General features: G+C 31.8%; 1 protein-coding gene across 1 annotated transcript; it reads left to right on the top strand.

The window, feature by feature from the left end:
- Positions 1-550: 550 nt before the first annotated feature.
- LOC132732457 (uncharacterized) lies at positions 551-12,811 on the top strand (the record flags this gene model as incomplete). The annotated part of the gene is made up of 8 exons (XM_060718874.1): positions 551-874; positions 5,795-6,112; positions 6,270-6,395; positions 6,653-6,680; positions 7,027-7,076; positions 7,407-7,425; positions 10,357-10,436; positions 11,094-12,811. Coding segments are annotated over 8 exons (1,025 nt in total), but the record flags the coding sequence as incomplete, so codon positions are not given.
- Positions 12,812-13,730: the final 919 nt, after the last annotated feature.

Raw genomic sequence — 13,730 nt, 5'->3', positions numbered from 1 at the left:
ATCAACCGGCAACACCCTTCACTCATTGAATTATCTGCCCCGAAATTGAAAAAATAGTTATTTGATCCTTCATACGTCCCAACTGCAGTGCCTTCAGCACTTTGATTTATAAAGATTTTGCCCCAGGCCAAAACCACTGACATTGTCTATCAAGGTATAAGTTTCAGATTGATCACATTGGCTAAATTTTTCTCATATAATGATACAGTTTATTTCGTCAAAACAACATTGAAAACAACAGTGAAAAGTTCTGTTGAGTCTTTATCCTTTAAATGACTTAGAGAAAATACATTATTTAACAGTTGGTATTTACGTTACTTGCAAGATCATGAAACATTTTTGATAGTGTTTAATTCTAGCTTCAAGAGTTTAATTGATTGTTTGCGATAAACACGAACGTTTGCATAATTATATATTTAGATATATTGGTCCGTTTACTTAAAATGGGCTACTTTCGTCCATACATCCGTGTTACTGCTGAATACTTCCTCAATATTTTTCACATTCCTGTGTAATCGATGTATATTATGATATATTTTTCTAATTGCAGTATCTCCAAAGATTCTTAAAGATGATCTTCGATTTACTGGTTCAACGGGAGACGCAATAAATATTGAAATCCCAATTTACAGCAATCCTGTACATGACACTATAGAAATTACAAGATATGACGGTCAGTCTATTTCTAGCGATATGTATACTGTCATTGATGAGTCTGTTAAGACACAATTTTATGGTAAAGATGTCACACTACAAGGGAATGTGATTTATCTCACGTTGCATGATGCAAAGGAAGAAGATTTCGGAAATTATTCATTAAAAATCACAAGTGTTCTTGATACAACACAAGCTTTTGTTCACGTGATAGCAGAAGGTAAGTAGGTTTGATTTCATTTACAAACATCAATAATTACCATGAAGTCCTAAATATTTTCATATGTGGGGTTCCTTACATTCGCGGTAAACAAGTAAGCATTATTCACTGTAAGTGTTTTAAATGCTTGGCAAAAAGTGAATAATAAACAACAAACAATCCCACAAAAAACGTCTTATTGTTGTCACTTGATTTCCTTTTTTCTATTTTTTGATTACTTTAAAGGCAAGTTTGGGTATGGTCTTATCAACATAGAAAATGGAATTGCATATATGTATTCTTCAAATTTGTGTCATATATTATATAAAGGTGCATTTTTCTGAAACGAAGTACTTTTTTCTGTGTTGATACATTCTTTATTTTTCGAAAAAGGATAATCTCATTGATACGTTATTACTATAACTACACATACTTTAAGGTGTGTACAATTTTATGCGATTGTACGACAGCAGAGCTGTTAACAATGTCTTCTTAAGTAACTGTTATTTTCCGTCTGGATTTCATGCAGCTGCAATATACGATGTCATACTTTTTGCAAAAGTCTTGTGTCCCCCTTCTGTATTTTTGTAGATTAAGAAGTGAAATTATACATATTCGATTAAACCTTTTGGCGCCATTCAATGTTAATCCTCTCGAGAAATAAAAAGTAAAAATTCGCAATGATCAATCTATACTATTGTTTCTTACGATAACTCAGGCGTATTTGCATTGTAACTAAAGTGAAAATTATCTGAAAGACAATTTTTTTTATCTCGCTACTTATCTATTAACATTAACAAGAACAGTGTGCTTATCTATTCATTGCTTGATAGTAAAACAATAGCCTGGATAATGTAGACTTTTCGAAGTTCTAAAATGAAAATAATTATGTCAAAATCCACATAATTGAGTCTATGAAAGTGACCTGCTTTTATGCTCTGTCTATTGGTTGGCAAAATTTAGGAACCAGTAATTGTTGATTATTTAGCACTGACTGTTTTTTAATTTGTATGTTTGCTTTTCATAAAACTACTGCTTTTTATAACTTCTGATATTTAAAGGATTGCATTACACTTACTGCCATTCCCCCCAAAAATTATCTTCCATTGCGTTAAGAATGTAAATGTGTAAACGTACCAAATACGATTCAATAACGTTATCCATATAACATTGACGCAATACTAGTACATGTTAACGTTGAGCGACATAATCGATTAGTTAATATGACTCTTTATTGAAAACATTCATTTTAACATGTTGTCTGTTTATGGATAAAAGTGTTTTATGTCCGATTGAATTAGGAACACTAAAATACCGTGCGAATTCCATTTACTAACACGCTGTACTGCTTAAGGCTTAAAGGCCATGTGACTTTTGAACTTTCCATTAGATCTGTTTATAATTAATGTTATATTAATATACCTATTGTTACACTTAATCGTTGTATCAGTTAGATACAGTTAGTCGTTTTTTTTCAAAAGAGTCTTCTTCCAGACGTGAAAAAGACTGTCCGCTAGGAAAAGTACTTATTTAATGCCAACATCGCCTTAGACTATTTAAACAATATTCATATGTGTTAAATATCAGGGATATTCCATGCGGTCAAGGTGAGGTATAGTGATGGGGCTATGTCCGGCGCCCGTTGTCGTGCGTCGTTTGTAGTGCGTCGTGCGTCGTTCGTCGTCAACAATTGGGTTGTTAACAGTCTAGCAGTCACAGTTTTGATTGGATCATTGTCAAACTTTGTCAGAATGTTTGTCTCAATAAAATACAGATCAAATTCGAAGATGGGTTATCTCGAGTAAAAAACTAGGTCACAGGAGCTCAAAATAGAAAAAGCGTGTTAACACGCTAGTGACTGAAGTTTTGATCCAAATATTCTGGAAATTTGTCAGGAAGGTTTTTTTGATGATTTCTAGGTCAGGTTCGAATATGGGTCATCTCAGGTCAAAAACTAGGTTACATGAGCTAAAAATAGAAAAAGCTTGTTAACACTCTAGTGGCTGCAGTTTTGATCCAAATATTCTGGAAATTTGTCAGGAAAATTAATTTGATGATTTCTAGGTCAGGTTCGAATATGGGTCATCTCAGGTCAAAAACTAGGTAACAAGAGCTAAAAATAGAAAAAGTTTGTTAACACTCTAGTGTCTGCAGTTTTGATCCAAATATTCTGGAAATGTGTCAAGAAGGTTGTTTTGATAATTTCTAGGTCAGTTTCGAAGATGGGTTATCTCCGGTCAAAAACTAGGTACTTGAAGCTAAAAATAGAAAAAGCTTGTTAACACTCTAGTGGCTGCAGTTTTGATCCAGATACTCTGGAAATTTGTCAGGAAGGTCGTTTTGATGATTTCTAGGTCAAGTTCAAAGATTGGTCATCTCCGGTCAAAAACTAAGTCATAGAAGCTTTAAATAGAAAAAGCTTGTTAACACTCTAGTGGCTGCAGTTTTGATAAAGATATTCTGGAAATTTGTCAGGAAGGTTGTTTTGATGATTTCTACGTCAAGTTCGAAGATGGATTATCTCCGGTTAAAAACTAGGTCACTGGAGCTAAAAATAGAAAAAGTTTGTTAACATTCTAGTGGCTGCAGTTTTGATCCAAATATTCTGGAAATTTGACAGGAAGGTTGTTTTGATGATTTCTATGCCAAGTTCAAAGATGGGTTACCTCCGGTCAAAAACTAGGTCACAGGAGCTCAAAATAGAAAAAGCGTGTTAACACTCTAGTGGCTGCAGTTGATCCAACTATTCTGGAAATTTGTCAGGAATGTTGTTTTGATAATTTCTAGGTCATGTTCGAAGATGGGTTATCTCCGGTTAAAAACTAGGTAACTGGAGCTAAAAATACAAAAAGCTTGTTTACACTCTAGTGGCTGCAATTTTGATCCAGATATTCTGGAAGTTTGTCAGGAAAGTTGTTTTGATGATTTTTAGTTCAAGCTTAAATATGGGTCATCTCCGGTCAAAACTAGGTCACAGGGGATGAAAATAGAAAAAGATTGGTAACACTCTAGTCGCAGCAGTTTTGATACAAATATTCTTGAAATTAGTCAGGAAGGTTGTTTTGATGATTTCTAGGTCATGTTCAAAGATGGGTCATCTCAGATCAAAAACTAGGTCACAGAAGCAAGAAATAGATAAAGCGTGTTAACACTGTAGTGGCTGCAGTTTTGATCAAGATATTCTGGAAATTTGTCAGGAAGGTTGTTTTGATGATTTCTAGGTCAAGTTCGAAAATGGGTTATCTCCGGTCAAAAACTGGGTCACAGAAGCTAAAAATAGAAGAAGCTTGTTAACACTCTAGTGGCTGCAATTTTGATTTAAATATTCTGGAAATTTGTCAGGAAGGTTGTTTTGATGATTTCTACGTCAAGTTTGAAGATGGGTCATGTAGATGTTTTCCGTTAAAAATAGTCAAGAATGCGCAGATTTCAACACTTTTCTTTATTCTCATTCATGGAATAATATATCAATGTGATACAACAATGCGATTCTCTGAAATTAATAAAATAAACAAACTAAATACTGATTACAACGCATTTAAATAAAATAAAATAAATTGTCTAAAATAATAATGTTAATACAAATCATAAATATACGATATTACCTTTAAAATTATAGACTTAAATCTATGCAAATAATAATGTTATTTTATATTTCCGCAAATAATTTCGTTTACAATTTAATTCAAGACAAATATTGTAAAGTTCATCATCATTTAAAAAATATTGAAATTACTATTGAGATTCATACATAATAAATAACAAGCTTACCGATTATGATCTCCTTTCCATTGTTAAACATCAATACACAAAATACATCAACAATTTTAAGCACTTCCGCCCAAGGCAAAACAACAAATCAAAGTAACGGTTAATGACGTCAACGTAAAATAATTTAATGACGTCTTTTTACGGGAAACAAAATAAGATGTTACGTAGGCGGAAATAGTGAAGCTATGTTTAATTGAAAGAGTCAAACAATGTCTTAAATAGTAAAAACTATCGGAAAAATCAAACTTTGAAAATTATATGATTATAATAAGATAAATTTACAATTAAGAACTATAATTCTAACAGGTCATATCCGGTCAAAAACTAGGTCATAGGAGCTAAAAATAGAAAAAGTTTGTTAACATTCTAGTGGCTGCAGTTTTGATCCAAATATTCTGGAAATTTGACAGGAAGGTTGTTTTGATGATTTCTATGCCAAGTTCAAAGATGGGTTATCTCAGGTCAAAAACTAGGTCACAGGAGCTAAAAAAGGAAAAAGCGTTTAACACTCTAGTAGCTGCAGTTTTGATACAAATATTCTGGAAATTTGTCAGGAAGGTTGTTTTGATTATTTCTAAGTCAAGTTCAAGGATGGGTCATCTCCGGTCAAAAACTAGGTCACAGAACCTAAAAATAGAAAATCTTTTTAAAACTTAAGTGGCTGCAGTTTTGATCCAAATATCCTGGAAAATTGTCAGGAAGGTTGTTTTGATGATTTCTAGGTCAAGTTTGCATATGGATTGTCTCTAGTAAAAAATTAGGTCACATTGCCCAAATATGGAAAACCTTTTTAACACACTAGAGGTCACATTTTTGACTCAATTGTCATCAAACTTGGCCAGGATGCTTGTCTAAGACATTGCTTGGATGCCGTTGAAGGGTCAGGGCCATCATGGCCTTCTTGTTTTAAATATATTTCATAGGATATAGCTTTATACCATTTAAGTAAAATATATTGTTATTTCGTTTGTTTTTTTATTATTTTCTAAAACCGACATAATAATATCTTGATGTCGAACTTCATAGTGTCGGAGTCACATAAAAATTAATGTCATATACATCGGTGTTTTGAGAGAATTTTCTTTGATTCAAAAATATTATTGGTCTGATTTGTTTAGATATTTGTTTTAATTAATGTCGGAACTGGAGATATATATTTGAAATTTTCAGGTCCACCACTGCCACCTAAATTCTTACAGTTCCTGTCTGAAAATAACATACTGAAATTTGTGTGGCAAAAAGATTTCAATGGAGGACTTCAACAATATTTTATTATACAAACATCGATCGTTGGTACAGAAACATGGACAAATCTGTTAAATGTTAGCGAGATAGACAGTAAATATAGAATTAACAGTACTTTCTATACTGCTAATATAACGGGTCTTTCACAAGGAAAATACACTGCTCGAATATTTTCTGTCAATTCAAAAGGAGGATCTGAACACATTGTTTTAGCAACTACATTTGATGTTGTCTTAGAAACAGGTATCACATATTGTTGGTTGAATATTTACAATAAAATGTTTATTTCTTATAAAAGCCTTTAAAATGCATACGTGCTCTAAACGATTATAATAAAACCGAAATCAATCTTTATTCACTGTGTTACTTTGTAAACTAAAATGATAAATTTACATTCTAGAATTTGAGGGTGACAAACAAGATGATAGAACTGGAGTTATAGCAGCTGTGATTATTTCAGTCGTACTAATTGGTTCTGCTATTTGCATCGGGATTTTCATTTGGAAGAAAAGAAAAACCGCAAAAGGTATACATTATTTGTACAGTATATTACAGAGTCAGCAATTTCATGTTTGTGTGTTTTAAATGTTACGCGTTACGTATGAGTTTGGTATGTTAACAGTAAAAACCATAGAGCGCATTTCTGAATGTGAGTGTGTATATATATATATTTTTTTTAAATTGTTCACGATATACCTTATTATATAAATATTTATTGAGACATTTTTTAATTTAAAAATATGTTTGACATCTTTAATAAAACATGTCTTTTCTTCTCAACAGAACAAGCTATGCAAACTTTATATGAATCGTAAGTATTTTTATGTAAATGCGTAAAACACAGATCACATACAAATATATTTCGTAGATTTATTTAATTAGCCGGCTCTGAATTGATTTTGCATGTTTTTATTTGAATAGTACACCTCTTTTTTCGCAAATATTCAGAATATTGTTAAGATTGTTCTAATCGAAAATATAACGATATATACATACTATCACGTTTCTTTAAATATATTTAAAAGGTATTGTTTTAATTTCAACTCACTAGAATGTATATTTAGTACTTTATTTAATATCATCACTAGAATGTACATTTAGCACTTTATTTAATATCATGTTAAACTCTCTTGTGGTAATTCATTTATATTTCATAGAACAGCTCAGTTTGATTCAACATCGAATGTACAATATGAAGACCTGCATGGTAAGACTTGAAAGACTTGATAAAACACTAAGTGAACTACTGATCATTTTATATGTTATTGATAAAATAAGAAAATGGATCAGTTACCAATTGCTGAATTTATGAATTACAATATTTGACAACATTATATTCGCTAATTTTACAATAACCTTGCATTGTAAAGATAAATCAACTGTGTTTGAAAACATACATAATTTCTAAATATTGACATATTCTGTAAGTACTTAAAAGAAACACTACAGTACAATCAACACAATTATGGTTAAAGCATTCTTTACATTCTATTTGAAAATCGAGAATTAATTTTTTTGTCCATTTTTATACATACAGGTTTAACGGATGCAAACAAGTAAGCTATACATTTCCATTTATATTAAATTTCCGTTTAATTTGATCTGTTTTGAGATCACCACTAGTTCATACACATTAATAATATGTTATTAGATTTGTTAAGAAATGAGTTCATAAGGGTTTGTTATAATAGCCAAAAAATTGTTCCTTTGCCAATGTTGCATGGTTGCTAAAAGAAACAATAATAATGATAATTTAAATAAGGAAATCAAAAGAAATGTGTAATCGTATTGAAGAAACCTAGTTTTAATTGGTGAACATTCTTTTTTTAGTTTTGTTTAGTTTATGATTTTCGGTGTCAAAAGTTTGACAAATCTAATACGTTAAGAAACATTTTGTAGTTTTATTTATACCCCTGAAAGTGTGAAACGTGTGTAAAAGAGATGGCTTAACAGCTTGCCTGACATGTTTATATTTCATTATCGCAAATATTCAGAATAGTGATTAGATAGTTCGTATTGAAAATATAACAATGCCCCGAAGATAGAGGCCGAAATATTAGAGTTTTCACTCAACCCTCTTCATATTTAACCAAACGGACTGATACCGGTTTCAATCAATCAATAAGTTATTCAACAAAAGGGAAGAACGTAGTGAATCGACCCTTCAAATGAAAGATATACGATATGTTTGGCGTTTTTTGTTGTTGTTATATGGAGTCTTCAATACTTTCAAACAAGATCAGATGGTAAAGTTTTGTTTTCTTTAGCTGAACCATTTGTCGTCGGCGTTTGCAGTCGTCGTTTGCGCGGGTCAGATTTCGTTTACCTTTTCCTTAGGGTCCATTTTTTAAAAAAACTATACAACACTAATAGCTATTTACTTCAAACTTTGTACATGTATAAATGTGTATTATCAGAAATGACGACTTTGCGAATATACCTTAATTTTATTCCCGCAAATATTGTCCTTTTTCACCTTAGATTTTAGCCGTGGTGAGCCTTTGTGTTGGTACTTTTTCGAATAATTCACTTCAGCAATCAAACTTGATAAACATGAAGATCCTTAAATTCGTTTTTGCTAAGTAAATAATGTTTTACATATTATTATTGTTTTCTTTTTAAATCATTTTTTTGAAAACTGTCAAACTTGAAATGTTGTTTTTTCTGTTTTTTTTTTTTAAGTTGAAATATATTTCAAAGGCCAGGTTCCAGTTTGGTGTTTATTAGGCCCCCCTTTTGACTTTGATTTTCAGAGATAATATTTTAAGCTCACCTGAGGTAGCTCATTGTGAGCTTTTAGAATCGTTGAATGTCCGTCGTCTGTCCACATTTGTTCGTAAACACTCTAGCGGTCACTTATTTGTCATATCCATCACCGAACATGGCCAGAATGCTTGTCTAGGTAATTGCTCGTATGAATTCGAACATGGGTCATTTTGGATGAAAAACTAGTTTATTAGCTAAAGATTAAACAAAAATCCTGTTGACACTCTAGTGGCTACTGTTTTGATCCAAATATCCTGGAAATTGGTCTGCAAGTTTGTTTTGAAGATTTCTATATTAACTTCGAATATGGGTCACCTTTGGTAAAAATCTAGGTCACACCGCCCTTATATGAAAAAACCTTGTTAACACTATAACGGTCACAATTTTGACCCAATAATAATCAAACTTTGTCAGGATGCATGTCTAATTAATAGTTCATATGAGTTCGAACATGGGTCTTTGCGGATGAAACTAAGTCACTGGAGCTAAAAATAGAAAAAAATTGTTAACATTCTAGTGGCTACTATTTTGATTCAAATATCCTGAACATTGGTCTGAAAGTTTGTTTTGATGATTTCTAGATCAAGTTCAAATATGGGTCACATGGGGTCCAAAACTAGGTCACAACACCACCGTCAAAATATCCACAACCCTGTTAACATTCTATTTGTCACAATTTGACTCAATTGTCATCAAACATGGTCAGGATATTTGTCTAATTAATTGCTCGTATGAGTTCGAACATGTGACATCTCTGTTAAAAAACTAAATCACAGGAGCTTAAATAGAGAAATCGTATTAACTCTCTAGTTGCTACTGTTATTATCCAAATATCCTGGAAATTGGTCGGCCTGCAAGTTTGTTTTGATGATTTCTAGGTCTACTTAAAATATGCATCACATTGGGTCAAAAACTAGATCACACTGCCCCAATATGACACAACTTTGTTAAAACTCTAGTGGTCACATGTTTTACACAATTACAAGGAAGCTTGTTTAAGTAATTGCTCGGATGAGTTCGATTGGTCAGGTGAGCAATCTAAGGCCCTGTTGTTTACTTGATACAATACTTTAAAATGTGAGAATATTCACTTTTAACGATTAGAATTTGTTCACTATCGAATTTGAAATGAAATTAAAAAGAGGGGATAATCACAAAAGCCTATTTTCCTTTATTATTTCACATGTATTTTTCTTTTTCTAAAAAACCTTTTCAGTCTGATAAGTACGGTTGCGGAGTTTTGTTCTTTTTTTCTGTGTTGCTTTTATTTTAATATCCAACATTGATAAAAAGTAGAGCGCGCTGTTCAGCATGGAATTAAGTTGTGAGGATATTAAGCTAAATCTGGTGACATTGTTTACAGCTTGTTTTTGGAATCATCATGCAATATTTCCATAGTCTTATGCTCGATTTTTGAAAGAGTTGTAACATAGAATGTTTTGTTATACAATACAAACGTATACTATACTTAAACAGAATAAAACGTACCGTAACAAAGTGTTATGCCATTGTAAATAGGAATTTTAACCGTTTAGCAAAAAAAAAAAAAAATAGAAAGAATTAAAATAAAAAGTACCAATATTTCTATTTACATGTATTTATTTTCTAATTATTCTTTTTCGAAATTAAAACAAATATCTTGTACTCTGCTGTCAGCAAACATATATTTTTAGATACGTTAATAAAGTAGTTTTTTATGTTTCATTGCATACATTTCATAGATCAGAAACCTATGACAGTTTAGATATAACAAAAGACGATGCCCAATTTCAATCCACCTCAACCAGCAAAAATGTCATAGGTAAGAAATATTACGCTTAACAGCCAAACAGTATGATATTTTTAATCAAGATTCATTTAAACAAATTGAGTCAATGCACAAGTCACACAACAAGGGTACGTCACCTGAAAATGTGATTAAGTTGTGTGAAATATAAATACTTGATTACATATTGTCAACGCATTCACAAGGCGTTATGGGGATATTTTTGCAACCAACAACCATGTCCAGGTGACGTGCATGCATAACTTTTTATTAGTTGCATACCTTGATTATTTTACTTTAAGAAAAAAAATAAGTAATAACATTTTGGCAAAAATATCACGTGATTTGCACCTCAAGTTCAAAGTTTGTGCAATTCGCACACTAATGTTTTTGAAATGTTCGCATCGGTCATGAGGCATTCTGTATTATTCATATGTCATTAATAAAATTATAACGTTCAACTTTGGTACATAAATATCGATTCTACGGAAGCAAAACTCAGTTACCTAGGAAAAACATATATTTTCTGCAACATGAAAATTTAGAGAATGCAGGGATTAGTTTGTCTTAAACACGATAATGCAAGATCGTTACGATAAAAAAAAATGTTTGTTATTAAAACTTTTAAAAACTGTTGTTTAATTGCCTAGTGGTATATTTTTCTAAAGATAAAAAAATATCTCTACTTTTCAGCCCTTCAAACGTACGATACCAGTGACAATGTGAACATGTACGAAAACCTGAAAGTTGGAAGTTCAAAGATAAATAAGTAGAGTTATTGATGAACAAGTATTCTGTTGAAAATAATTTATTTCGTCTTTGAAAGTAAAACTTCATCTCAGCGGTTCATTAAGGACTGAAGTTTTCTATATACCGCAGCTATCATGTTGCAATTATATTAAACAATATGTGTATATTCATAAATACCTATATATCGGTGTACAAATATGCACAAGGTTGTCATCACTTGATTATGGAACGTCTGTTGCTCTCGGCAGTTTCCCGTTCGTGCCTGAACAAATGCACTGATGGTACTCACCCAGCCAACATTCTATATCGGCCCGACATCAAACCGACATGGTTTTCTATGACGGCCCGATGTCGGCTTTAACATCGGCTGCAAATAGGAATGATGTTGGCCCGACATCGGCAATACAATATCGGGCCGATATCTTAACGATATAGGCCCGATATGTCTTGCCGACATCGGGCCTACATCAAAACAATAGCGGTGCGATGTCAACCAACAGTAGAAAGATATCGGTCCTATATCGACCAGGTATCATCCTTATGCAAGCATGTTGATGACATCTAACAGCAAGCCTTTGGCAAAACCTGCAAAAACACAAAATGAAAGATAATTATTCTACAAAATAAGATAACAAAGACATATATTTTAACTTAAATGTGCAAATGACAATCACAACCATGATAATGCATGTCGCGAAATCATGTGACAAATATTTTCAAACATAATTTTACATCTAAAAAAGAGATAAACAGATAAATTGTATTTTTCCAATAACTTTAAGTGTAAAAATCAAATCGTTAACAGCGTTTACAGATTTGTTGAATCATCATTACATTAAAAAAACATGCTTTTCATCACCTTCCTTTGTTAGCTTTTCTTTTTGGCGCTTAATCTGTTAGTTGTAGGACTGCAGTGAATATTTTCCAGCTTTTCATTTTAAATTTAATAAAAGAGTGATGTTTTTGTAGTAAAAACATAAATATTGAATTTAATTACAAACCACATATCATTTTAAACTCAACTATGATTATTTTAGAAATTCATATCAAAATGTACAATTATTTGCTGCATGATTTTCAATTCAACAGAAAACGCAATATCTTACCGATGTCAATCCGATATACAAAAAAAGTTGCATTGATAGGTCATGTAGGCCCGACGCAGACCCGATATATCTTTTTTGATGTAACGTGGTTCTAGTAATTGAAATCATATACAAATGTACAGGACAATTTATTCACATCATTAAGTAAACAATGCCATTGCAATTAGAGTTTTTCAAAAAACTCAATATGTCGGCACTGCAGCGGCCCGACGTCGGCCAATAGTCGGCGTATTTTGCCGACATGCCGACATTAATCCTAAATCGGCCCGATGTGGTCATGCTGGCTGGGCAAGCAAAGATAGAATCGACATATAAGACCATTACTGTCTTAGTGCGACGTATGGTCCAACTAAAAACTCATTGTTGATGTTTGGTTAACAATTTTCCTGTTTACATGACTGTTAAAATCATTATATTCATATTATACGAAAATTATACGAACAATAGCATTTATCATTTACAATAAGAATTTATATTATACTTCATGTCTTAAACATATTAATCTCGTAAAAGTGAAATAAGTTATGTAATTATGTTTCTATTTTCATTACCCAAAGACCATAATTTACAATTATATCAAATAAAGATGATTATAACCAAAGCTTTTATGTCAAATATCCTTGTATAGTTGTCACTGTTCCGGCGTAAGAATTGCAGCAACCGTTTATCCCTGCGTTATAGTACGAGGCGATTTAACGGTTTCGAATAACTGGGCTTTTGTATCTTTTAGCGTCAGTAAGTGAGGTGCTTTTGAAGATGTAAAATCTGAGGTTAGTCAAAATAATCTTTCCTGTTTCAGAGCAATATGACATGTATAAATATGCTGTAAAACCATTGACATATGTCAAATAACAACAATGATATTGGTTCCTAAATGATAAAAATAATAACGAAACGTGCAAATAATATTAAATAAAAAAGAAAAAAAAAAACATAATGAACAAATGTTGCAGCAATTGAGACCCCTCCGCGCTCATTACAGATACATTACCAAATCATTCCTACGCAGCAGGTCATTTTCTAATTTGATTAAGTACTTTTGTCCATTATTCCAGATGTTTTGTAAATCATTTAAATAAGCATAAGTATACAAAATAATACTAATGAGAGATGGGTCAGATATGTAATAAAAATATGCTTTCACTAATGCCTACCTATTAAGGAATGTAATTCCAAAACAAACAAAGCTTACAAAATGACAGTAGTGCAATATTGTTCTGTTTGTGTCACTACTGTAACAGAGATGTAGATAACATGTTTTCAATGTCTCTGGCTATAGTCAGTAATAAAAGATGATATTAAAATATCAAAGTATGTACATTTTCTTTTTCATTTATAATTTTAATAATTTTCTACAAATATCAACAACTAATCATGGTAAGAAATAAAAACAACACATTTGTAAATAAGCCAAAACAAAAACTTGTGTCGACTTTATATTTTGAAATGTCTGTTACATGTTTCACGGCAAATC

This window comes from Ruditapes philippinarum, unplaced genomic scaffold (assembly GCF_026571515.1).
Source record: "Ruditapes philippinarum isolate M1 unplaced genomic scaffold, ASM2657151v2 ctg10015_1_1_1_1, whole genome shotgun sequence".
In the NCBI taxonomy this organism is placed as follows: Eukaryota; Metazoa; Mollusca; class Bivalvia; order Venerida; family Veneridae; genus Ruditapes; species Ruditapes philippinarum.
This window is presented reverse-complemented; position numbering and strand designations above follow the sequence as displayed.